Source organism: Micromesistius poutassou (assembly GCF_964030765.1).
Source record: "Micromesistius poutassou genome assembly, chromosome: 1".
In the NCBI taxonomy this organism is placed as follows: domain Eukaryota; kingdom Metazoa; phylum Chordata; class Actinopteri; order Gadiformes; family Gadidae; genus Micromesistius; species Micromesistius poutassou.
The window spans coordinates 13,617,092-13,643,960 of NC_140271.1; the positions used below are offsets into that span (position 1 = coordinate 13,617,092).

The 26,869-nt window shown below is 47.5% G+C and overlaps 3 protein-coding genes across 3 annotated transcripts; 2 read left to right on the top strand and 1 right to left on the bottom strand.

The window, feature by feature from the left end:
- The first annotated feature begins 986 nt into the window (after window positions 1-986).
- On the top strand, window positions 987-9,332 carry farsa (phenylalanyl-tRNA synthetase subunit alpha). Its single transcript, XM_084488214.1, has 13 exons — window positions 987-1,152; window positions 2,410-2,547; window positions 3,708-3,806; window positions 3,940-4,055; window positions 4,445-4,537; window positions 5,502-5,630; window positions 6,405-6,520; window positions 6,678-6,762; window positions 6,846-6,945; window positions 7,378-7,546; window positions 7,936-8,013; window positions 8,314-8,428; window positions 8,685-9,332. Exons 1-13 carry the CDS (start codon window positions 1,006-1,008, stop codon window positions 8,788-8,790), a joined length of 1,491 nt encoding a protein of 496 aa, XP_084344340.1. The 5' UTR covers window positions 987-1,005; the 3' UTR covers window positions 8,791-9,332.
- A 6,415-nt stretch (window positions 9,333-15,747) lies between these two features.
- syce2 (synaptonemal complex central element protein 2) lies at window positions 15,748-17,250 on the top strand (the record flags this gene model as incomplete). Its single annotated transcript, XM_084488778.1, has 4 exons — window positions 15,748-15,861; window positions 15,959-16,011; window positions 16,376-16,622; window positions 17,008-17,250. 4 exons carry the CDS (start codon window positions 15,748-15,750, stop codon window positions 17,248-17,250), a joined length of 657 nt encoding a protein of 218 aa, XP_084344904.1.
- A 1,024-nt stretch (window positions 17,251-18,274) lies between these two features.
- On the bottom strand, window positions 18,275-26,822 carry gcdhb (glutaryl-CoA dehydrogenase b). Its single transcript, XM_084488695.1, has 12 exons — window positions 26,729-26,822; window positions 26,190-26,309; window positions 25,893-25,925; window positions 25,212-25,352; window positions 24,974-25,036; window positions 24,022-24,192; window positions 23,784-23,913; window positions 22,524-22,740; window positions 22,252-22,355; window positions 20,567-20,692; window positions 19,957-20,117; window positions 18,275-19,109 (listed from the first exon to the last, which is right to left on the bottom strand). The coding sequence occupies exons 2-12, from the start codon at window positions 26,284-26,286 to the stop codon at window positions 19,036-19,038; spliced, it is 1,317 nt and encodes a 438-aa protein (XP_084344821.1). The 5' UTR covers window positions 26,287-26,309; window positions 26,729-26,822; the 3' UTR covers window positions 18,275-19,035.
- Between the last annotated feature and the right edge of the window lie 47 nt (window positions 26,823-26,869).

The window sequence follows — 26,869 nt, forward strand, 5'->3', positions numbered from 1 at the left end:
GATAATATATATTATATTATATAGATATCTAAATATAATATGATATTATTTAGATATAGAGCTAGGACTCCCGCCGGAGCACCCGGAGTGTTCAGTGTTCCACTGTAAACACTAGCGCATGGTACCGTGGCCACAAGCTGCTCACACCCCCCCCCCCTACCTTGACCCGCCTCTAAAAATGGCGCGTTTGTGGAGAGCTCATTGCGAGACTGGCTCGTAGTGGCTGTAATTCTGCACCAAGGCAGAATTTCTTGAACGTCTTCAAGTACTGTATTAGGGGCCCACTAACACCTATATTAAAGCATCCATAAAATAGCATGTCATGGGACCTTTAAGAATTACAGCTATGGTTACTTTTGAAAGTCTTTCAATAAGTACACCGTTACAACTAAACAAATGAGATCTCTGTTCGTGTAGTCAAAGCTACACGAACAGAGATCTCATTTGTTTAGTTAATTTAAGCATGGTTGGGGATGCCAGCGATGATGGTGACAATGAAGGGACCTTTGAAAACAGTGCTACTGTAGCACATGCACACTTTACTTTTTATCACATTATTATGACATTTTATCTCATAATTTCGACTTTTTATCTCATAATTTCGACTTTTTATCTCATTATTATGACTTTTTATCTCATAATTTTGACTTTTTATCTCATAATTTCGACTTTTTATCTCATAATTATGACTTACAATGGGGATTTTATTTTTTTATCAAGGAAGATTTTTTTTTTTTACTGGCGGGAATGGGCTTCCATAAACATGCAATAGACCAATGTCGCTAATAATTAGAACATTACGATTCATTGTAGTCTACATTGTCCAGGCCGTATGTTAGCAGTCCTGTTTTTGTTTGTGCCCATCGACTCCGTTATTTACGGTAGAGGACCCTGTGTACCAGCCAGCGTTGCCAGATTGGTCGGGAAATCTGACCCTATCTGGCAACACTGCAGTGTCAATTCAACGTCATTTCCGGTCTCTTCGCTCCGGAGCTCAGCAGCAGCATGGCGGACGCCGGACTAGTGGACACTCTCCTGAGGCGGGTGGAGGAGGCGGAGGACGGCGTGGACAGCCTCCAGGTGGCGGGCAGCCTGGGGCTAGACCACCAGGCGGTGGTCGGCGCGGTGAAGAGCCTCATCGCGCTCGGAGAGGTGAGTTATAGTCCGCTCTGGAGCGGAAGTGTCACCGGCGGTCCGACTGATGCAACACACCGGGTCATCATCAACAGAGATGGTGCACCTGGGGGTTTAAACTTAAAGGGGTGATATCATGCTTTTTAGGGTTAATAATTGCATTTGGGTGTAGTACTAAAATAGGGTGACATGCCTGTAATGATAAAAAATATATATCCATTATTCTTCTCAAACTGTTAATTTCTGCATAACAAATTTCAGGGTCTTTCAAAAACGTTCTGTTCTGTATCATGTCGCTTGACGGCCCCCTCCACAGTAGCCCAGTCTGCTGTGATTGGTCATTACGCCCACTACACATTGCACACGTCATATAACGTCATATAGCAAAGGGAAAAGTCGAAAAATCATGATGTCCACCCTTTAAATATGTCAGCATCAGGCTTTAAGCATCCCAAGACCGCAGTGTGCGATCGATGTCTATTCTAGGGTTTCTTCAGCTGTCACTTTGACGGACAGCACGTCAACAGTGCAACACATTAATAACATAGTTTGTTGATCCTAGAAGGGACAGGTATGCAAGTACAGGACTGCAGAATGGATAAAATAATTGAGATAACGAGTAAAAGTCACAAACTAATATGTCCATATCTCCTAGACCTACACATTATCCACATATTGTCCTGCTTTGTGTTTGTTCAAGGCCTCCTGTCTGTTCTCCTGCTCTCTGTTTACGTTATTGACACATCAACGACAGCAGGTTCAGTCTCATGCCGCCTTCAAAACGGCTCGGCGGTTCGGAAGCGCTTACGTGTCTTTACATAAACCTTCCCTTCTTCCGAAATAAGAGCGTTCAGGAAACGCCCCTCAGAAGTTCGTAGGCTATGACATAAAACCAAAAAAACTGATTGTTCTTGAGACTAGACTTCATTACAACAAGTATGGATGCCCGCAGGGTTCTTTGCTGAATCAGTTGAACATGAGCGAGAATTTATCAGGTGATGTTTATAATTGTAAGCTATAATGTATCGCAATGCAAAAGTTAGAATGGGTGGTAAGTTCGCCTCTAATGCTTGCTGCAAGTTCACTTTAGTCTATCAATGAAATGGGCAGCCATTGTTGTGACATGAACTCGGAGGACTCATGACTACGAAAACTCAGACACAACACACGAGTGTTCAACATTTTCTCTTTCCTCTGAGCTTAAGCTCCAAAACTCCCAGAAACTATGAGCGTTTTGAAGGCGGCATCACACCGTGTTCCTTGTTACCTGTGCAGGTGATCTCAGCCGACCTGCGCTCCTCGAAACACTGGGAGCTGACTGAGGAAGGGAAGGAGATCGCCGAGCAGGGGAGCCATGAAGCGAGGGTCTTCGGTTCCATACCCGCGGAGGGGCTGGCCCAGAGCGAGCTCATGGTGAGTCACAAACGTTGTCTCTCTCAGTACAACCGCTCACTGACCTACAGACGGGAGATCATCTCAGTAGGTTTGAACCTCTCACAGTAGTTGAGTATAACTTCCTTTCTCTCTCTCTCTCTCGTTCTTTCAAAGATGTATGTAATGTGAAAGCTGCTTCCCTTATTAAACAAGTGTTATACAGTTGGCACAACATAGTATTCATCTAGTTGATAAGCAGCTAATCGCTAGGGATGCACGATAACTTTTCGAACATCGATACCGATAACTGATAACTTTCAGCTCCTAAAGGCCGATACCGATACTGATAGCCGATAACACACACACATATCCATATATATGATCATGACATTGTCCCTCAGGCATCAGTAGAATCAACAAGGGGTTTAGGGGGGCGGGCTTGCAAGTGGCGGGATTTGACGTAGGGTCGAGGTTCGTAGGACGCCAGCTGTCACACAGGTGTGTTTTGGTCTGACCGCAGACAGCAACGGAGGCAGAATGGACACAGCGATGCATCATATTTTCCGTTGCGTCCACTACATCCACATTGATCGATGAAAGATTGGAGCATGAGTTACAGACAAATAGAAGAAACAACGAATAAGAAAGGCATCGCGAACGACTGCGTTACCGGAGAAAGAGAGCGTATTTTTTTGCTTCATTTCACATCTAACCAACACTGGGACAAATGTAGTAGATATCTGTGTTTAACTGAGAAAGCAGGGAGTGGTAGGCCGGGACCCTATAATGGTCAGATAACTGTTGTCAATAATAAGTGTTACGAGAGAAGGGTATGTGTGTGCGCGGGAATGGCAGTGTGTGTGTGTATGTGGACAAGCGAGGAGAGCGAGCGGTAGCGTGTGTCAGTTTAGTGAAGTAATGAACGAGTCCGGTTGTGTCTGTGCAAACGTGTACTGTAAAGTTAGTGAAACTAAGAATGAAGTACCCAGCCTGTCAATAATCGGCGGCCGCTTCATTCCGACCTATAAGCAGACCCATTGCCGGTCAGAGGGAAGGGTGTTACCCCAGAGAGAACATTGACGTCTCCACAGGGAAATTTTCTCCTGTGCTCCTCGACTACGGTCTGGGAGCCGACAGCAGTAACATACAATTATAATTGATGTCCATAACACTGTGATGTTGTCTGTGTGTCTGAGCAGAAGCTGTCCTTCGGGAAGGTTGGCTTCAGCAAAGCGATGTCCAACAAGTGGATCAAAGTGGACAAGACCCACGAGGGCGGAGCCAGGGTCTTCAGAGCCGTAAGTCCTCTACACCCATGTGTGTGTCTTTATGCATGTATGTGTATCTTCATGTATCTTGATGTGCTGTGGAGGTGGCTGTCGACCAGGTGTGTATCTTTATGTATGTATGTGTGTGTATCTTTATGTGCAGGTGGAGGCAGCTGTGGACCAGGTCAGGGAGAAGCTCCTTCAGGTTCAGGGCGGCGAGGAGAAGCTGGAGGAGAAGGAGAAGAGCGAGCTGAAGAAGAGGAAGCTGCTCTCTGAAGTGTACGAACAAACACTTTATATATTATATACATCTTTACATGGTTATTATATGAACGTATCGCTTTGTAAAACATACTGTTAGTGCTGGCCTGGAGGTTGAGGATATGAATGGAGGTGATGGATGTGAGGGCAGGTGATGAGGAGAGGGGAGGTGATGATGTGAGGGGAGGTGATGTTGTAAGGGGAGATGTGATGAGGAGAGGGAAGGTGATGAGGGGAGGTGATGATGTGAGGGGAGGTGATGATGTGAGGGTAGGTGATGATGTGAGGGGAGGTGATGATGGAGAAGAGGTGATGATGTGTGGGGAGGTGATGATGTGAGCGGAGGTGATGATGTGAGGGGAGGTGATGGAGGTTAACTGATGGTGCATGTGTGTTTGTTCCTCCAGGACGGTGAAGTCGTACTGGATCTCGAAGGGCAGCTCCTTCAGCACCTCCATCACCAAGCAGGAGACGGAGCTCACCCCGGAGATGATCGCCAGGTAGGAGTCAGACGTACACCCTTGTGTAGAGAGAGTGGGTGTCTTCAGGGTGTGGCGGCCCACAGAGCAGTATCTGGTCCTCCAGGGTGCGTCAGTGAGCTGGTGATTCCGGAGGATTTATCCGATACAAGGCAACGCACAAACATAAAACCAGATGAGGAGGAGGAGCAGACATCCCATAATAGTATCAGCCTACATGGCCTCTGTGTTAGAGCATCAGAGGGAATTTGACTAAAAGCACCAACCAGATGTCCCACCCAAAATTTATATCATCGTGGTTCATCGTTCCTCCTCGTTTCTCTGTCAGAGGACTGCTGCTTTAACTCAACATGTCTCAACAACTGTAGATTAATTCATTTTATTTTATTTTTGGATATTAAATGATCTTTAAATATATCATTAAATAATATGCTTCTTTAGCGTGCTACGGTATCGGATCCTTTACGTGCTTATAGTGGCCGTCCAATAATGCTCTGATCTTCCATTGAGCATTTTAGTTCTCCAGGTGTTCCGCTGCTAATGTCCATTTGTCAATGTTTCTTTTTAAGCTCCTTACTGTTTTGACGCCATCACCCGGTGGTTTATGCTGGTGTTTTTACTATATGTTGTACAGAGTTCTGATCAATGGGGTGAATGTACGGTCTCTGGGAGGTCGTCTGATCGTGTGCCTGGTTGACCCACTCAGTTTCCCCCTTAGGGATAAATAGTGTTCAATAGATAAAAGGTGTAGCATAACCCTAACACCATAACCTTATCCTCAAGCTCTGTCATAATATCATCAGCGAACCTTCATCCCCATCTTCACCAGAATCTGAATCGCATCTATACCTCTATCCTCACCCTAAACTCAGTTCTGATGCCTTTCTCCACTCTCTCTCTCCCCCCTCTCTTTCTGGGACATCGCACTCTTTCTGTGAACTCTCTCTCTCACTCACTCACTCCCTCCCCCCCCCGCCTCTCTCAGCGGGAGCTGGAAGGAGAAGACCTTCAAGCCGTATAACTTTGAGGCCCTGGGGGTAGCCCCCGAGTCGGGCCACCTGCACCCCCTGCTGAAGGTCCGCACCCAGTTCAGACAGATCTTCCTGGAGATGGGGTGAGTTTCCCGGGACCATTGTCCTCCCTCTCCTCCCTCATGTCTGTCTGCTCCTCCCTCCTGACTCTCTTTGCTTTTCCTTCTCTTCTCCCTACCTGTCGTCCCATGCTCTCTTGCGCTCTTTCTTCCTGTCTCTCTCTCTTCTGCTCGCTCTCTCTCTCTCTCTCTCTCGCTCTCTCTCTCTCTCGCTCTCTCTCTCTCTCTCGCTCTCTCTTCCTGTCTCTCTCTCTCTCGCTCTCTTCCTGTCTCTCTCTCTCTCTTCTGCTCGCTCTCTCTTCCTGTCTCTCTCTCTCTCTCTCTCTCTCTCTCTCTCTCTCTCTCTCTCTCTCTCTCTCTCTCTCTTCCTGTCTCTCTCTCTCTCTCTCTCTCTCTCTCTCTTCCTGTCTCTCTCTCTCTCTCTCTCTCTCTCTCTCTCTCTCTTCCTGTCTCTCTCTCTCTCTCTCTCTCTCTCTTCCTGTCTCTCTCTCTCTCTCTTCCTGTCTCTCTCTCTCTCTCTCGCTCTCTCTTCCTGTCTCTCTCTCTTGTTCTCTCGCTTCCTGTCTCTCTGGCTCCTCCATCTCATCCCCTCTTTATTAATGTCTTATTCTGTCTTTGTCTCTGTCTCTCCCTTTCTCTTTACATCTGTTTTCACTTCTGTTTCTTCAGAATGTCCCATATTGCCCCCATACTGCGTTGCTGTTTGCTAACCCTAACCCCTTATCCTCACCTTAACCTTAACCTCATGAACGGAACAACAGAAGATCCCACCCTAACCTCCTCCTCTCTCCTCCTCAGCTTCAGCGAAATGCCCACCAACAACTATGTGGAGAGTTCCTTCTGGAACTTTGACTCCCTGTTCCAACCTCAGCAGCACCCGGCCAGAGACCAGCACGACACCTTCTTCATGTCCGGTCAGAGTCCTGTCCCCCTCCATCTTTGTAGTTCTATTTCATAGTTCTATTAAACTTCAAAGCTTCAACTTCAGAGCTCATCCACGGTGAGGGAGGGGCATGGCAGCGCCTTCCTGTGATTGGTCCTCCTGTTCATGTGTTCATCTCGTCCCCTCAGACCCGGCACTGGCTAAAGGTTTCCCTGCAGAATACCTGGAGAGGGTCCGAAAGGTCCACTCTGAGGGGGGCTACGGCTCACAGGGGTGAGACACACACACGCACACACACACACTCTGACCTGGTGAGAGGGGGTGTGGTCTTGAGCTCACCTGTGTTTGTGTGTCAGGTATAAGTACGACTGGAAGATCGAGGAGGCCCAGAAGAACCTCCTACGCACGCACACCACGGCCGTCAGCGCGCGCATGCTCTACAAACTGGCCCAGCAGGTGAGGAAACACACACACACACACACACACACACACACACACACACACACACACACACACACACACACACACACACACACACACACACACACACACACACACACACACACACACACACACACACACACACACACGTATGCATGCAAATAGATGGACAAAAATTACACTTTATTTCATGGAACATCATTTTCGGATTGTTATTAAACTCTGATAACACTTAACAACCTCATTAGGAGTTAATTAAGTATATTTGCTTTCCATACCTTAAGTACTTCTCCATAACTCTTTGATTTCTTATTCTCTCTTCCCTCCCTCCTCCCATCTTATTTTTCACCTCTCACTCCTTCCCCTTCCTCTCCTCCCTCCCTCCCTCTCTTTCTCTCCTCTCCCCTCCCTCTCCTCCCGTCTCCCTCCCCTCCCTCCCCTCCCCAGGAGGAGTTCAAACCGGTGAAGTACTTCTCCATTGACCGGGTGTTCCGTAACGAGACGCTGGACGCCACCCACCTGGCGGAGTTCCACCAGATCGAGGGCGTGGTGGCGGACCGCGGCCTGACGCTGGGGGACCTCATGGGAATCCTGCACCAGTTCTTCAACAAGCTCGGTCCGTAGCACACATGGTCCCATACAATTTGTTCCTTTCCGATTCCTGAATTTGAGTATCGGCCAATACCGAGTATATTCCAATACAGCCTCCAGCATTGTCACTACTGATAGCACTTGTTCTTATTGAAGGGTTCTCTTACGATGATGGCGATGTAAAGTTGCTTCACTTAATGTCGACAAACTTTTCTCTTCAGAACTAGATCATTGATAATCATAATAATACATTTGTATTCTTGTAGTTAAGCGTCCGTGTGTAGATGGACTTTCCCATTCCGACCTCCCACCTCTGACCTTTAACGAACGCAGCATAACACTGATACGTCGTTGTTTGGGTCTCCCACCTGGTGCCTCCAGCTGCTCACAACTCCCTCTCTTCTCCTCCTCCAGGCATCACCAAGCTGCGCTTCAAGCCGGCCTTCAACCCCTACACGGAGCCCAGCATGGAGGTGTTCAGCTACCACGAAGGTAGGGCCCCTGGAGCAGAGCTGCTGGAGGTCTCACCGTAGCCATGGTGACATGATGTTCCCCATTGGTTTACACATGGCCATTATGAGGCCGTTGATTCCACGTTCACGGGCGCCGCCATTGCTTGAGATTTCCGCAACCAGCAGCAGAAAACAGGAAACTCCATATTTAGGCCGTTGAGGGCAGGAATTTATGAATGTGTGTGTGTGTGTGTGTGTGTGTGTGTGTGTGTGTGTGTGTGTGTGTGTGTGTGTGTGTGTGTGTGTGTGTGTGTGTGTGTGTGTGTGTGTCCATCCTCAGGCCTGAAGAAGTGGGTGGAGTTGGGGAACTCGGGGGTCTTCCGACCGGAGATGCTGCTGCCCATGGGGCTCCCTGAGGACGTGACTGTCATCGCCTGGGGCCTGTCTCTGGAGAGGTACGCACTCACTCACACCGTCACTCACTCACATGCTCACTCACACCTTCACTCACTCACTCACACATACCCTCACAGCTTCACTCACTCACACCTTCACTCACTCACAAACTCATTCACACCTTCACTCACTCACTCACTCACACCCTCACAGCTTCACTCACTCACTCACTCACACACTCACAACTTCACTCACAGAGACAGATGGAAGGAGGGAAGTGCCTCACAGTCTAACTTCCTGTTCCCCCCCCTCCAGACCCACCATGATCAAGTACGGCATCAACAACATCCGTGAGCTGGTGGGCCACAAGGTGAACCTGCAGATGGTCTACGACAGCCCCATCTGCCGGCTGGACTCCTGAGACCTCGGAGACCCTCCCCATCGGACCAAGACCCCTCCGACCGGACCCCCACTGAAGGGCTCTCCTCACTCCCTCTCATTACAGCTCTCTCACACACACACACACACACACACACACACACAGACACACACACACACACACACACACACACACACACACACACACACACACACACACACACACACACACACACACACACACGGTGTGTGTGAAGGTGAGCTTAGGGCTGAGCCGGCCGTCTAAGCCCTGCTTTGGAGCCAGTTACACACGTCCAGTGTGTGGGGGAGGGGGCAGAGCAGGGGAGAGGCTTGGGGGAGGGAGTTGTGTTTGAGTCCACTGGGACACCTGGCAGAGGAGCCGGGACAACTTGGCACAGACCAGGTCTGTGTTTTGAACACGCCGTTAGACTTTACTACGAGGACCTGACCATGTCCTCTTCCTCTGGGTCCTTATGGGTTCCTCAACACCCGGTTTGTACAGAATAATGAATGATTGATGTTTGGAAAAAACACAAATGAAATTAATAAATCTTTTTCAAAACACTTTTGTATGGTTGGTGGGTTTTTTCTCCAGGAAGGCGAGTCACAAAGTGTGGAACATCTTGACCTCTGACCTGTTTATCGTCAGGACAGCTTTAGGATCTACTCTTCTGCACTCAGCCCTGTTATTTAGAAACACTTTTTGTTTGTAATCACTCAAAGAGTCACTATGTTCTCATTAAGTTTGATTGTTATGATTATGTTCTCACTTTGTTCCTTCAGGTGTGAAGGAGAGCTTTATGCTGTATTTGTGTGTGATAATTAGTTGGCACCCTCTAATATCAATGTCCTGTATAATATTTTGTATTGACATGGACATAAATAGGTGTATGTGTTTGTGTTGGGTGGGGGGGGGGGGGGGCTTGCATGTAACAAAAGCAATGCTCATGGGGTTCATAGAATGATAGGGCTCTGTTTGTCATGTCCTGCGAGAGTAAAACCTTTGGCAAGTGTAAGACACGTGTGTGTGTGTGTAGGGGGGAAAGCCTGACCTGTTACTACTAACCTGTAACTAAGGATTTAAGTCTATTTTTGAGTTTCTCAGGGTTTGGGATTACGATTGGCTCTCTTTTAGGTATACCGCAAGGCCCTAAGCTGTGTGTGTGGTGTTGACAGGCACACAGGTGGAGCTCAGAGGCACTCCTGGGTGGTGCTATGAGACTCTCCTGGGTGGTCCTCTGCTCTCCAACAGGTTTACATCACGAGGGAGGAGGTGTGAGACTGAAGTCACCGAGCTGTTCTGGCTCCGTAGGACAAAACTAGCAGAGGTTTCCAGAGTGGCTCCCCTCCTCCAGGGTGTCTCCCCTCCAGGCTTCCCCAGAAGGGGGATCTCGTCGCTGGGAGAGCGGCCAGAGGATTAGGCCTGGATCTTCTCTGAAACGCTGGAACTCGAGGAGTCTGTGCTGAGCTAATCCCACAAGTCCTGAAATAACATTAAACCAGTGAGTGGGAGGGTCCAGAGTGTTTGTACTACTGTGTGGAAACAAGATCAGGACAACACAAAGGGGGTTGGTTGTTTCTTCTGTTGTAGAATATCAGGACAACAGGATAGTGTAGCGGCCAAAGTTACCAGTAACTGCTTTCTTTGTGCACTTTCAAACAATAGTTAACTCGTATCATCATTGAGTCCAATACTTTTAATATTCTCTTTCCATGAATGCAGTGTTTACTTCAATAATATGCTGGATAATATGTACTAAACACGCTGGAATCTGATCATTATAAGTACACACAGGCCTATGCACCATTACACACTTGATATGACAACAAACAGTTCACTGAAAGTAGTAGTGACAGTAGACTAAAGTAATCATTTACTGGTGTAATGGTGAACATCTCAAAGTGGAGCATAGCGAGTATAGAAGCCATGTTCTTTGTAGCGATCATTACAGGGTACATGAGTGTGTTTTCATACATCAGTTTTCACACATTGAACCATCTTAGCACCAAACGAGCCCAGACCACAAGCTGCTGGTCTTTGTCCATCCCCTGGTCTCCACAGTCTGCATGTGTTCCCCAGCACGTCTTACCGGAAGTTAAAGCTGCAATATGTAACTTTTCAAGTAGCGGGTAGCATCAATTTACCCGGACATATCTGTAGTCGATGAGTCAAGTGATTTCCATCATTGTTTATAAGAATCTTACTGTCGACCCTCTCCTTGTCCCTCCCACTCACGCCTCCCCACACAGCGTCACAGCCGGTCGGAGCGGACAGAACTCTGTTGTTGTTGTTGTGATTGTTGTTGTTCTTGCTCGGGGGACCAGCACACTGTATCGACTAACACCGCTCACAGGAAGTCAGATCAGAAATGTGTGTTGAGGTACAGACCAGAGTAGACCGGATCCACCCGGGCTAGATCCTGTGGTCCTTGATTGGCCGTGGGCTGGTGGGGGAGGGGGGTGAGGCCAGCCCGGTGTAGTGGTGGAGGGGGCTGTGGGCGTGGCCAGGGAAGAAAGAGGGCATGTAGGGCATGGCGGCGTGCATCAGGGGGCTGCAGGGCGCGCTGTCGTCAGCGGGGGGCAGCGAGATGACCATGTTGTCCGTGTCCCACACGTGAAAGGCGTTGCCGTGGGCCAACTGCATTACCGACTGGGCGTGGCAGGGGGTGCTGTGCTGCAGCTTCACCTCCTGCTGCTCCTTCTCCTCCTCGCCCGTGGGGCCCAGAACGCACTCTGCAGGACACACAGAGCTTATTATGATGGGACGGGGGGGAACACCGCTATAGGAGGGTCCCTTGCACTTGGAGCGACCATCTTGGGGCTTTTTTGCCCATTCAAAGTGAGGATGACGACAACAGCTGTTATTCTCACTACTCCAGTATTTTCCAGAATTTGACCCTGAGGTCTAGGACCCTCCGGACCCTGGGGTGCAGGACCCTGAGGTCTAGGACTCTAAGGTGCAGAAGGGCTCTCTGTGGCAGACTCCCGACACCTGTGGCCCCAGCAGCACTAAATACGATTTCTCGCTGATTGAACTGGAAGGAGTGTGAGCTGGTGTTGTGGGAGACTTGACTTGACCCTTAGGATGATTATAACCAGTATCTGGCCTTAAAGGCTGTAGGAATGATCTAAGGAACACAGAGTGTTTGGTGAGGCTCCTGAAGGCTCTGGTTTCTAGAGGAGATCATCTGATGATCTGGGCCACCAGTATGGACTGATACTTCTTGTACAACAGAAATCCTCTGTTAAGATCGAGACGTAATGACTAGAGAACGTTGTGAAAGGAACGGAGAAGGGCATCCATCAAGGTGAGAGGGTGAGGGAGGCGAGCATAGAGGACGAGGGGGGATAGGTGAAAGGTTTGCCTCCGATACGTGGCAAATAGACTGCTGCTGAAGACCGTCAACGGCAGTGGAGCCGTGGAGGGGCATGTTTGATCTGGTCGGAGCCTCTAAACGCGGAGCGCTGCAGGTTCTGCAGACCAGCTCGGCTATTCTACTACTTACTACTTCAAAATAAAAGTTCAACTTTATTCACTGGTTTAACGATCTGTTTCCTTGTTAGAGTTGAAGTGTTGTACTTTCCATCTTACAGTCTATCTGGATGCCTCTCTCATCACAGTATGTCAATGTTTTAAAACGAAATATTAAAGCCCTTATTCTGAGCTATATATTTTCTACCTGCGGTTTAGCAGCTTTGTCAATAAAGTTGATTGGTTGGTTGGGTCTAGAGAAGGTCCTCACCTGTGATGTCGATGGCCAGGTCTTTGATCAGATGTCCCACTATGGCGTAGGCGACCCCCACCACCACCAGGGCGGCCATCAGCAGGTAGAGCACGGCCCGGGGCAGCGGGATGAGGTCCCGAGCCGCCGGCCGGTACTGCCGGTACAAAGGCTCCTCCGTCACCGTGAGGTACGGGAACCCCTGGCCCAGCCCCGTGAAGTTCAGGGCGGTTCTATTTATGGGATTAATACCATTCATGGCTGCGGCCGTCTTGGTTGGCGTTTCTTCAAAAAAAATTCTTTAAAAAGACAAATCGAGTCGAACCGAGTCCTACAGGAGCGGGCGAGTGTTTTGTTTTTTTCTGCAAGGACAGATGAAGAGAAAACGTGATGAATGAATTTGTTGAAGTAAAGTTAAATGTTCAACAAAAGAGTTCGGAATTCCATGTTTTAAACCCTCTAGCCCTCCCTGTCGCTGTCCTCGGTACTGAAAGTGCACCAAAAATTACAGGACTATGTTAACTACTTCGCCCCGCCCACTCGCCCACAAGACACGCCCCCTGCACGCCATTGGACACGGGACACGCCCCTTCCAGGCAGAACACGCTATGAGAACACGCACCTTCAATACATGATACGCCCCTTCCAGACAGGACACGCCCAGGTGACATGTCAACAATTGAAAAGCAACTGATTTCTCAGAGGTGAGCGGTCTCAACGTCTCCACGAATTTAAGGCCATTTATCTTCATTCAACCCTTTATGTTCTTATTACTGCTTCTTAGTCGTGCCTTGTTGCTTGTGTTGAGGGGATAGGAAGCAATTTATTTATATTTTTTCTCCCTCTCTCTCCCCAAACCTCTCCTTCTCTCTCCCTCCCCATCAAAATTAACAATGCGTTATCATTGAGTTGTCAGAGATCCCCCAAAGATTCTAGAAGCTTCCCCCACACAAGGAGAATAAGGTCTACAGACTAGTGACTCCAGTCCTAACTACCTCTTACAACCTCCAACCTGAAATGGCCAATAACAGCACTTTCCTCTCAGAATGTGGGTGACCTTACGATACATCGCTCTGGGAGTTGATTCTGCTGACCGGCCATGTCGTAATCGGGTGTTTGGGGTGGTTCAGGGAGGATCAGAGTCATCCCTGTTGGATGAGCGGCACTAAAGGAGAAGTCACTTCAGGGGCCGCGTTCCTCTCATCTCAGTGGGAGATTAGAAACGGACTCATCATCTTAATTACCTCGGCATTAGACGTCCAGCTGGGGCTAATTAGGGTGCTTAAGGACTGCAGAACACGGAGCATCTCTCCGGACTCGTTGGGATTAATTAGTCACGGCTCATCTGAGAGGGGTCCGGAGTCACAGAAACATGAGAGCAATTCTGTTATACAAGACCACACAAAAACATACACACATAGTCTTTTCTGCATACACACACACAAACACATACACACAAACACATCCTTTGATGTACATAGGCAAAGACATTTATAGATGAAGAGGGAGAGAGACTGAAAGAGAGAGATGGGGAGGGAGAGAGAGGTAGAGGTTTGGAGAGATAGCTAAATGGGGAGGGAGAGAGAGATATGGGGAGGGAGAGGGAAATAGAGGACATTTTATCTGAGCATTTGAACAGTGTTTTTTAAAGGGCGCCATAGACCACAGATGTGTCAACAACAACGATATCTGTATATAAATCCATATGTATCTGATGTTGCCACGCCTCTTGTGCTTATGTCTGACCCTATCGTCTTACTGACGGTCCCGTGGCGGGACACGGCCGCTCAGAACATCACCTGGGCCTCTGCCAGGAGCGTCTGTCTGTCTGTCTGCTTCGCTACCTGCCAGGAGCGTCCGTCTGTCTGTCTGCTGGGGGACCTGTCAGGGGCGTCTGTCTGTCTGTCTGCTGGGGGACCTGTCAGGGGCGTCTGTCTGTCTGTCTGCTGGGGGACCTGTCAGGGGAGCGGCCCTCTGTAAGACAACACCTCGAGTCACGGCCGGGCGCTGTATAGGAGACACAACATGGTATGGGAAGCTACATGAATATAAAAGGAGGCTTTAAATGGCAGATTTCCTGCATTGATGATCAAATGTAGGGTTAATCTGTCATTTTTTTGACAGACACAATGTTTTTTTTTGCGGTTAATGAGTAATGGGGGTCTGCTTTGATCAGGAGGAAGAGTGGGCTGACTTGTAACAGGAAGGTTGCTAGTTCGATCCCCGGCTCCTCCAAGCTGAGTGTGGAGGTGTCCCTGAGTGAGACGCCTCACCCTGACTGCTCCTTATGAGCTGGCTGTCGCCTTGCATGGTTGACACCGCTGTGTGTGTGTGTGTGTGTGTGTGTGTGTGTGTGTGTGTGTGTGTGTGTGTGTGTGTGTGTGTGTGTGTGTGTGTGTGTGTGTGTGTGTGTGTGTGTGTGAACTGTGTGTAAGTCGCTTCGGATAAAAGCGTCTGCTAAATGCCCTAAATGTAAATGTGATGAAACATAATTTTATTCTTCTGTGGGCAGAGTGGTAAATAAACCACGCCTACAGGTTCTAATTCACCCAGGTAAACCTTCAGTCTGTCTTGGCCTGCAAGGTGGAATGGCAAAGAGGCCATGTTTGTAGGGTCTGACTTATCTCAGACCCATAAAACTGTATATGGTGTTGTGTTGACCACTCCATGGCATGTATAGAAGAAGAAGCTAATTCATGACTGTTGTTACTAACAACAGTCATGAATTAGCTTGCTAACAACTTGTTAGCAAATGTGTGGTCCAATGAGGTATTGATAATAGCTTAGATCATGTAGTCTAAATAAAGCATAGAATAAATTATTTTACATCAATGGTTCAAGTTTTCTTTTACAAAAAGAAAAAAATAATAATAATATTAAATTAATTAAAATTGAAATGTAAAAAATATAATTGTAGGACCACAGCCGATCGACTGAGAGTAATCAGCAGGAGTCGTTCTGATTGGGCCACCGAGCTGTCGGTCACAGATCTAACGAGGACGACACGTTACTGATAGAACAGTTCGGATAAAGTTCGTCTTCTAGACTCATTCTACAGTACCTGTCTCTAAAGGTAACTCATATATCAAGTTAAAACCACTTAAGATAACTTTAAGGTTCGTGTTTCGGTTGATTCGACCATCTAGTTCGACCATCTAAAACTATCGAGATAGTTAAGCTAACTCTGTCTCGTATAGACATGGGCCTTTATGTTTTATAAGCATCATGTGACTTTTCATTGATTATTTAGGAGAAGAATGGCTGAGTTTCTCCGTGGGAAATCTGCGCCCATCTATCAGTCCACCCCCAAACCTCCAAGGTTCTCCACATCCAGACCCGGGTCCGACCTCCTTGTCCCGCAGCCCGCCGAGGTCACCCCACATCGGTCCACCTTCACCTCAAACCTTCTGGATAGCTTTAGAACTTTGGCTGAGATGAGTAACGGTCGGTCTCTTATTTCCGCTCTAGGACCTCTCCATACAACACGGCACCGGGGACACCGGGGACCATGTGATGCCCAGGTGAAGAGGAAATCTAGGTTTATTCGCTCCAACTTCTCCAAGTCGATATTTTCAACCGACTTAGAGCTGGACAATGCATGCGTTATGTTAATAATTATTATAAATTGATTTTGTTATGGATCCAACCAAAATGTAAGTTGTAAATAGTGTAGTGACCCCTAACGAGTATAATCTTGGGTTTAGGGTCTTGACTGTCAGGTTACACCTGGTTCTGTGTTCGAACCCCAACGTTCTCAATCGGTAGACAGCCTTGAGAATGAAGCCTCACCCCTACCTCTTCTTAATTCTGTATCTGTATTCACTGCGGCTGCTTTGGATTAAAGCATCTGCTAAATAAATTACTAAATATACACTGTCTTCACAGCGAAGACTCAGGCATCATGCTGGACATCTCCAGCATCCCCCAGCGAGACCCCAGCCCCAGCCGTAAGAAGCCCAGGCTAGGAGCCCCCCAGACCGCCTCCTCCTCCTCCTCCTCCTCCTGCTCCTTGCTGGGGTCAGATGTGGAAGACATCGGGAGACGAGCCCAGGAGCTGGTGCAGAGGATCAACCAGAGCCGAGACCGCGACCAGGAGATCATCTGCAGCTTCCAGAACCAGCTGATGTCAAAGGTACCGCAGGGGGACTCTGAACATGAAGCTAAGCCTCATAAAGGAGAGCAGATCAAGTACAACATCAGTGGTTGGAAGGGGTTCGGCCCATAGCTTTTTTGAGACTAAGATTTGTTTTTAATTATCATTGGCTTTGCCTCTCACTTTTTTTTCTAATCCATCAAAATTTATTTAGAGTATTTAATTACTCAATATCTTCTTGACCTTTGTTTTGGGGTTCTCTTGTTGAGAAGGTAGCAGCACTAGTGTGTGTGTGTGTGTGTGTGCATTCCTGTGTATGTGTCTGCGTGCCTGTGTGTGTGCGTGTCCCTGTATGTGCCTGTTTGTGTCTGTGTCTGCGTGTGTGTGAGTGCGTGTGTCTCTCTCTCTGTCTCCGTGTCCCCAGGTGGGGGACGTGTGCCAGCAGGTGAAGGAGCAGCTGTTCTCCAGCTACGAGGAGCAGGGCCAGGGCATGGAGCAGCAGCTGCTGGAGCTGTCCCGGGTGCTGGAGAGGAGCTGCCAGCTGAGCACCGAACTGCATGAGGTCAGCGCCACACTGTCTGTCATCAACACCGGCCTGCTGCACAGCCCCCGGACCCTGACAGAGCCAGGGACCACCTCCCGGGCGACCCCTCTCTATGCTGAATGAGTTCATGAGATACACAGGAAGTCCATATCAGCAGGTGGCTGTTCATTGAGCTGGTAGTTCTTTTTAGTTCATATTTGGTGTTCAGGTAGCCATTAATTAATGTTCACTCTGGGTTTGATAAAACCCTATATGTTGCAGTTATGGTTGTGAGTTAAAATGTTTAATAATTCTAAGAGTTTCATGCTGTAGGTTCATAATGAACCGTCCATGTGGACTCAAACACATCCCTTGTTTAATGTAAGCCCTGTAAGTAAAATTTTGGGAGCATGTTGTATAGTTTCCAAACTTCATGGTATATTATATTAAAGGTCTGACTGTTGACTGTCTGAACAGTGAGTCTATTCCATTATGAACAGTTTGATATTCACTTTTGAATACCGCCAAAGTGTAGTCAAAAAATAAATGAGTAAATTAACTTGTTATCAACTTCGTTCCTGACCAAAATTAGTTTCTTGAGGGATCAGTTTTTTTTACATTTCTTTTTATTAAATCGTATAAAATCTCAGGCATGCAAACTAGTCACCTTTCGGCAAAATTTTCCGTTTTTTTTAAACAAAATTGGCCACTTGTGATTCGTGGAGATCCATTGAGAAAACATTGGGGTGCGGCGGGGGTCTACAGTCTGACGAAAACGAGATGATAACTAAATGAAAAAAAAAACTACGACGAAATCTTTTGACACTTTCGTTAACGAATAAAAACGAGACGAAAATGTTAACGGGACGATTTGGGAAGCGATCCAATCAGAACTAAGCTCTTTATGTGGGCAAGTACTGATCGTCCCGCCCGGCAGGTCAACTAGCAGGCGCTTGCTGTGTCGCAAGCAAGTGTCCCTTTGCAAACAGTTTGGCGCAACAATCACCGGTTAAAACACAACCAACTTGAAGTCATTGGTAGACGAGTCATCCCAAAATTCACGCAAAGATAAGCATCCTTAAACAGTTTTTCTTTCAAGCTAATGTGTTTTTCGCTAAAATTGGAACACAATACAAAAGCAAACCGTCTGACTCAAAGAGACGACTCAAACACTTAAATAAGCTTTTATTATGAGCTTTCGACGTGCCATGCAACGCACGAACAGTCAGAGTGAAGGTCACCCTCACGGTCAACAGTAACACAGGGACTCATGCGGAGTACATCCCCCTGATGAGCAGAATCAAACACACATTCAAAAGTAGGGGTGATTTAAAAGGGCCCCTATTTGACCAACAGGTGGGAGTTTAATTAGCCATTACAAGCCGTTAAAACTCGGTCCACTCAGACATCACAGGTCAGTGTCCATGGTGATGTATGATGGATCGATCAAACTGCATGTGGGAAATTGATAGGGGAGTTGATCTATCCACCGTACATCTGGGTGTGTCCTGCCATGACTAATCACCCTCACACCTGGTGGTCTATTACACTAAACCCTGGGCTTTAGCACTGAAAACGGTTTCACTCAATTCTGCTTCTCATTCTGGATGTAAATGTATCCGTTGCATTTTCACCTCATGGAGAACCGTTTATTCCGTACATTCTGTTCAACAAGTCTGCCTCTCCACAATGGTACATTTGCACTGAGATTCTTCACTTGTTATGGGCGTGGTCATAGAAAAATAGTTAGAAATCTGCTGAAAATAATTACACTGCACAAGATATTTCTGACCTCCATTTTACACACCTGATCTACGGCTCAAATCAACATCAAGCCTCTAGAGAAGGAGAGCTATAGCAGTAGTGTTATGCAGAACACCAGGCCAGTGTTTGTTACAGTCTGAAGTTGGTGGTGATGTAGGGAGGGTCTTAGTTGTTCACGGTGAACGACTGCAGGCCAGTGATTGCTCGGCCCAGGATCAGGGCATGGATGTCGTGGGTACCTTGGGGGGGGGGGGGGGGGGAGAGACAACAACATCTATTAGCATGATAGCATCTTTAGGTCACTCTTGTGACAACTTGAGTGGCTAACCCTATCATCAACCACTGCACTTTGTTGATCCAATTTTATTCATTCTCAATGGGTCTGTTTAATACATGTGGGATGTAATACATGTACATACATTGGCTATTCAAATGTATATTTTCGTATGTCCCAATGGACCATATTAGGGTAAAATAACTTCCTGATCCTTTAGCTTTAACCTCAGGCTGGTTTTACAAACGTCTGTCGTAGCACCTGCAGGGTCAGTGTAAATTTACTTGACTGGTTGTCTATACTGGTGCACTGCCTTATCTAAATCCAACAATAATTAATGTCAAGACTGTTCCCACAGGGGAAAGGGTCTCCTGTCCTTTCTCTTGTCCCCATTGTGTCTTATCCTGACACGTTAGGGCCAAGAGAAAGGGCAGGAGACCCTGAATGTGAGAACACTTCAGTCCTAAATTTAGCCTCTCCAGTCAGCCTGACCTGCAGGTCTGCATGGTTTTGGAGGAAACCAAAATGCATTCTCACCACAGAAGGCCTCCACAGTGCCAGCCAACCACACTACTCACTGTAGTGGCTGTCCATCAAATACACACGTACTGGATATTGACCAATACTAGAAGAAGTGGGCGGGCCTTAGCATTTAGACCACAGTTAAATGTTGTAGGCTGAATCTTGACAGACAGGGGGAGGGGTTAAACATTGAGGGCAGAGTGTCAACTCTTACAGAGGAGGGGCTTAGTGTTGTAGGCAGGAGCTACGCTATTCAACAGTGGGGGTGAGAGGAAGTGGGCGGGGCCTACCTTCGTAGGTGTTGACCGCCTCCAGGTTCATGACGTGGCGGATGACGTGGTACTCGTCTGCAATGCCGTTGCCCCCCAGCATGTCCCGGGCCTGGCGGGCCACGTCCAGCGCCTTACCACAGCTGTTCCTCTTCAGCATGGAGATCATCTCTGGAGCCGCCCTGAGGACACAGGACATACAGCACGGTGAGACACCTATTAAAGACTCCTCTACATACAGCAGGGTGAGACACCTTATATTAAAGACTCTCTGGGGCCACCCTGAGGACAGAGAACGTACTGCATGGTGAGACACACCATGCACCTTATATTCAAGACTCAAAACTGATCGAAACGTATCTTTTATCAATTTGTTACCATCTTCTTACCTCAGTTTAACTTAGATTAGGCTGTCAAATGATAGACATCTTGAGGTCAATTAAACTGTGACAGCTTGTGTTGGAACCAAATTATTTAAAGTAAAATATTTTGTTTGTTTATGAAATTGTGAAACTTTTTCTTTTACTTTTCCCATTTATTAGTTATATTTCCTCCCCCTTTGAGGATGATCTTCAGAAAGGTCCAGGCTAGTCTGTGGACATGGACATAGTGTATAAAGGGAGTGACTGACTTCTTGTCGTCGATGAGTCTGCCCAGTTGCAGACAGGAATGCAGGCCCAGGGTGATCTCTGTCAGCATGTCGGCCATCTTCTTCTGCATCAGCTGGTTGCGGGCCAGAGGCACTCCAAACTGGATCCTGGGAGAACCACAACACAGGGAGGATTAATATTACACAAAGTGCAGCCTTTCTGTCATTCATCACGGTTAACCTCCTACTCCATTGTTTCCTTCATCTTCCTTTTGACCTTTTGATCAACCATTGACTAACCATTGACTAGTTGCTCAAGTCCATGGGTTAGGTCAGGGGTCGGCAACCCGCGGCTCTAGAGCCGCATGCGGCTCTTTAACGCCGCCTAGTGGCTCCCTGGAGCTTTTTCAAAAATGTTTGAAAATGGAAAAAGATGGGGTTTCTCAAGCCAGGTGGCGCATTAGACCAGGGGCTCATCTCCTGTTTCCAAAATGCATCACAAACTCTAGTATAATTTACTACACGCTTACTATCACAAACTCAAACGCGGGAAAATATAACGGCGCCGGGACGTGCTCTCGCTACAGGTCCACGGCACGCTCGTCTCCGGTGCGCGTCGCGGCAGCCGGGGCGGCGGCGTTGACGGCAGACGGCTGGTACGCGTCCGCCTACCGCCGTACCAAGGCGGGTAGCTCGGAGGAAGATTTGGATTATTACAACAACAACAACACCAACTATTTCGACGCTCTGATGTCACGATCAACCCAAAACGTGTCATCGCTCACCCAAGTTGTTTCTATTATCATTGCTACATTGTCTCCAGCATATGGCGCGATTATGGACAGTATATTTTATTAAACACTCAGCTTCTGGTTAGTTCAATTTTGAGAATAGATTAACGGCGATATTTTTTTTATCGCCCGATAAGAGTCTCGCGTTAACGCAGCACGTTAACGCCGATAACGGCCCACCACTACGCAAAATATTATGCTCCTGTGCCACCACGCTGAGAAAAAAAGACTGATGGACAACCACATAAGCCACATTTTACAAACAAACAACAGCCATGCGTGCGCCAATTGAGACGATCAAAAGGGTTAAAACAGCGCCACCTATACGCCTGGAACATGAAGTAGCGTGTTGAGTCGTATTGAGATGGATCCGTGTGGACGCAAATGTTCTTGAAACGATGCCAGGGAAAACGGAGAAAAAAAAGATCGTTTTGGTACGTGTGGACTTGGCCTAAATCATGAAGGCTCATTATGTATTTGTAGTTAATTTAGTCATTTTGATAAGCTAATATAGCTACTATAGATACATACAGCATGCGTTGCCTTCATTATAAGGGTTATATAAGGCTTTTAATTTTTTGCGGCTCCAGACATATTTGTTTTTGTTTTTTTGGTCCAATATGGCTCTTTCAACATTTTGGGTTGCCGACCCCTGGGTTAGGTCAACTAATCTTTTCAAATAGAAATATGAATATTCTTACAGCATTGGTTCTCAACCTTCTTGTTTCTACCCATAGGGCTGATGGGAGCTCTTCACTCAGATATCTACAGCTGTTAGGTCTGCAATCTCACCTGACCCCCTAAACATATCAGGTGCCCCCCCACTGCCTCCAGAGTCTAAAGCTGAGAAACCCTGCACTACAATCCAGGTACCGTACATCCTCATCATCATCATCATCAACACCACCAGTGTGTATGTGCTGAGCTCCTCCTCACCGGTCCATGGTGTACTGGCGCGCCGCGTGGAAGCAGAACTCGGCGGCCCCCAGGGCCCCCCAGGCAATGCCGTAGCGAGCGTTGTTCAGACAGCCGAACGGCCCCTGGAACCCACAGCGGAGCTCGTTATAGAGTTCATTATGGAGAGCATACAGACATCACCACTAACACACCGGCCACACACAGTGCTGGCTTTAAGTTAGATAAGACCCAATTTGTTGATGGTGTTAGACCATCACCATTCTGTTCCTCCATGTGATTGTAGTGCTCACCCCAAGGCCAGTGATCTTGGGCAGCAGGTTCTCCTCGGGCACCTCCACCTCGTCCATGACGATCATCCCGGTGACGGAGGCCCTCAGGGAGAACTTGCCCTCGATCTTGGGCGTGGAGAAGCCCTTCATGCCGCGCTCCAGGATGAAGCCGCGCACCTTCCCGTCGTCCGTCTTGGCCCAGACCACGGCCACGTCCGCCTCGGGGGAGTTGGTGATCCTGGGGTGGAGGGGGGGCAGGTCAGCAGGTGAGCACACACAGCGGGGGGTGAGGAGGTGAGGTTGAGCCACCGTGTAGCCTTCACCTCACCCGCGTTAGACCGATAGAACAAACCACTGACCTCATGGCCATTTGTCCTCCCAATTATTTTGTTTTCTAACAATTTCATTGTTTGACATGACGATGGAATGACGATTCATTTTCCCCTACACCCCTCTTCTTATTGTATGTTGTACGTCCTGGCACTTAGTGTACGCACTTATTGTATGTTGTACGTCCTTGCACTTAAAAACAGTACTCAGCATTGTGTTGCATCTTATCCTAGCTATCTCTGTTGTATACATGGAATGGGTTAACCTAGTGATTGTTAGTGCTTGGCACTTGGTTCTATGAACATCCTTACTGTAACAACAGAGATATATTATTGTTTTTCTTTCTTCTGACAAATGTACTTCTTGTAAGTCGCTTTGTATAAAATCGTCTGCTTAAAGCCCTAAATGTAAATCTAATTTTTTATATAAATGTGTAAACTTCAGGCCACAGGGTGTACTGGTAAATAGTGTGGAGGGCTCCCCCTAGTGGCCATCTAGCGCTATAACAATGACATGTTGTTTACTGGTGAAGATATGAGACCACCAGAATGTTAACCTTCAACAGGAAGTCTGTTACATAGCAACCCTTCAGGAGATTATATAAATCATATGTTTAATTATACACACAAACAGATAATGAAGGTCAACTGAAAACATGATGGTGGGTCACATGATGAACCTAAGTCATAAAAAGCTCATTTGAAGAAATAAGCAGTTGGAGACCATCAGGATGAAGGTGTGTATAATAGTACAGTATAGAACAGTACAGTATGGTATGGTATCCCACCAGGTCTTGGAGCAGGTCAGGCTGTAGGTCTCTATAGTATAGTATAGTATGGTATGGTATCCCACCAGGTCTTGGAGCCAGTCAGGCTGTAGGTGTCTAGAAGTTTACTATGGTATGGTATGGTGTACTATGGTATGGTATAGTAGTATAGTATAGTGTAGTACCAGGTCTTGGAGCCTGTCAGGCTGTAGGTGCGGCTGGAGGGGTTGAACCTGGCCCGGGTCTCCATGCCCCCGGGGTCACTGCCGTGGTTGGGCTCCGTCAGACCGAAGCAGCCCAGGATCTCTCCTCGAGCTGCAAACAAAACAATGTTATCATCACTGTAGTGCACCATTAATGACCAGGGGGGGCTGTCTCTACAAACACCACCATGTTACTGAACCAGGGGCTGTCCCTCCTCACCTAGTCTGGGGAGCCACTTCTCCTTCTGCTCCTCGGTGCCATAGGCGTAGATGGGGTGCATGACCAGCGAGGACTGGACCGACATCACCGAGCGGTAGCCGCTGTCCACACGCTCCACCTCCCGGGCGATGAGGCCGTACGCCACGTAGCTGGTCCCCGCGCAGCCGTAACCTAGATGACGGAGGAGGACACCAGAGTCAGGCGAGGTGAAATGTAAGCAAGAGGCATTTGGGAGGCAATTTTTTTTTTTGGGTTGATGTTCAGCCGAGGTTATAAAAGAAAATTATCAGCCATTTGGTTTAGAGAACAAAGTCCAGAGAGCAAAGCTGATTTAATAATAGAAGCACGATCCCATGTGACTTAATGTCTTTTACTGGAGTCTGAAAACACCTGCAGGCCTGACACCAACATACCCTAGACAAACACACACTCAAAACAAAAATATTGTACACACATAACACAACATACATATAACACCAACATGCCCTACACACATTACATGCACATGTAACACAAAAGACACCAACATAGCCTACACACATAACACAAATGTTACACAAAGGACACCAACATACCCTACACACAGAACACACACATGTTACACAAAGGACACCAACGTACCCTATACACATAACACACACACATGTTACACAAAGGACACCAACATACACAAAGCCAATCAGAGACAACCTAGAGGACTTCTTTTCCTACCCTGTTCACCTACTCAACCGTTTTTTACGAGTTTCCCCAGATACTTCTAACCCATCCCAGAGTCTGTGTGGGCAGACATTACAACTAACAGTGCCTCCTCAAAGGACCTTTGTGATGGCCAGGCGATCAATAAAGTCCTTTTATCCTGTCTAACGTGGAAGGAATGACATGGTATGGAGGAATGGAGCATGCCTCTCCACTCTGTCATTAGAAGACAAAGGGTTCTTCATCTGTTCAGTACCTTTGATGGTGGGGCCCAGTACCCCCATCTCCCCCATCTCGGAGATGATCTCCCTGTGGAACACTGAGGAGAAGAGAAAGAGCGGTCAGAAACACACCAGGGGCAACCAGTCGACACGGACTACCACTGTCCCGTTGGAACGTGTTCCAATAGGAAAGCGTTTCCTCAAATCTCTAAAACAGGCCTAATAGAATTAGGTGCTGATGTATGAGTGTTGATTGGTTGTGTGGGTCTCTACCTTCATTCCTATTGGCCAGCAGGATGCGGGGCATGAGCTTCTCCTGGCAGTAGTCCCTGAAGGAGTCGCGGATCATGACCTCCTCCTCAGTCAGCAGCCCCTCCAGCTGCAGCGCGTCGCGCCAGTCAAACACCGGCTTGGCTGGCGGAGAGACACATTGAACAGCACCGTCACTCAGACCACCACCACCTCCACTCAGACCACCACAACGTCCTTTACCACTGAATAAGACCCCTACCTGCTCGTTCTACAACTAAATAAGATGCCCAACCCCTACCTGCTCATGAAGGACTTTCATCCAGAGGGACTGGGTTGTTTTTCCTACAGTAATTTCACTTTATTTACAGTGAAGACACTTGAGATAAAGTGTAAATGGTTCCATTTTCTACCCCTATACTCAAGTAAATTGCATGCAGAGCCCATCTTGCTGAAGTGTTAAGTGCATTTACGGGATATTGGGGAGCAAAGCCAGTCTTTCCTGGAGTCTGTAGAGGTAAATGGTAGGCATGTCTTAACAATGTTATTATTTATTATTATTTATGATTTTAATGTTAGTCTCCTCTGCTTGCATCTGACTGTACAGTTGTTTCATGATGCACTGGTCTCTCACACACACACACACACACACACACCATGTTTGGGACGGTGACTGAACCAAGTGAGTAGATTATAGACACCTACGTGCTTTAGGCTTCCGCTCTGTCTTTTCTGCTGCTGTGGAAATTAAAAGAAAATCAGTTATGAAGCATCTTCATCGTTTACAAAACGATTGGGAGAACTCTAACTAGCATTGGTTAAAGTAAGAATGTGCCAGCTTTTTAGGGGTCACGTCAAATCGATAACAATATTGCAATACAATACAAACAGCGTTTCCGTTGCCAGGTCGTTTATTAAGTCTTAATTAACGGTCGTATATATTGAGTGGTCTATTACAGTACAGCCTAAGTACAACATCCAGGGTCGTGGACTGTCCCTCACCCATCGCAGGTGCGGCGCTGCCTTGGGATCTGCTCGACGAGATGACGGCACATCTGCCGGGGACCAGAAGACGGCACACGGCGCTTCTCAAGGCCATGGTAGGGGTCGGTCTGTGGAGATCTAGAACACACAACGTCTCCTGTCACACGTGGTCAGACTGTCGGAGCAGGGGAGTCGAAAGGCTCTTGGCTCGATCTCAAACGCCTGAAGCCTTCGATCAGAAGTCTCCTGGATATGAGCTTCATATCTTCTCGATGACCTGCTAAATAGTGATCACATTGACGTACAGCCAGGCCTGTAATGCGGCTCTGGGGTAGATAGTTCAAACTACAGGGACAACAAGACACGACTTTCAAATCCGTTCAGGAAACTAAAATACCAGGTAGGAGAACAGCTGAGCTAGCGAGGCTAGTTAGCGTTGGTTAAGGTTACCGCAATTTGAATTGCAGTAACTACTGAGCAGCAGGATGGAGCACATAATACATCAACTTGTGTGTTTCAACACAATGTGATTATCTGATTATGAAATGGTAATTTACCTGGGATTCACTGTGCTGTGAGTTCGATTTGTCTGTGTGGCTCTCGATAACAGTGTCTCTCCGAGGTGAAGAACTGTTGTACAACACGGGCTGTGACGTAGCTTGGGAAGTCAGCGCGTATGGAGGAGGAGGCGACGTGGC

Coding starts and splice junctions, on each gene's coding strand:
- farsa (XM_084488214.1), top strand. CDS start 1,006: ATGGCGGACGCCGGACTAGTGGACACTCTCCTGAGGCGGGTGGAGGAG. Junction 6,763..6,845: donor GGGGGCTACGGCTCACAGGG/GTGAGACACACA, acceptor TTTGTGTGTCAG/GTATAAGTACGACTGGAAGA. Junction 8,014..8,313: donor GGTGTTCAGCTACCACGAAG/GTAGGGCCCCTG, acceptor GTCCATCCTCAG/GCCTGAAGAAGTGGGTGGAG.
- gcdhb (XM_084488695.1), bottom strand. CDS start 26,286: ATGGCCTTGAGAAGCGCCGTGTGCCGTCTTCTGGTCCCCGGCAGATGT. Junction 22,741..23,783: donor CTGACAGGCTCCAAGACCTG/GTACTACACTAT, acceptor CCTCCACCCCAG/GATCACCAACTCCCCCGAGG. Junction 20,693..22,251: donor CGCCAGTACACCATGGACCG/GTGAGGAGGAGC, acceptor TGGTTCTCCCAG/GATCCAGTTTGGAGTGCCTC.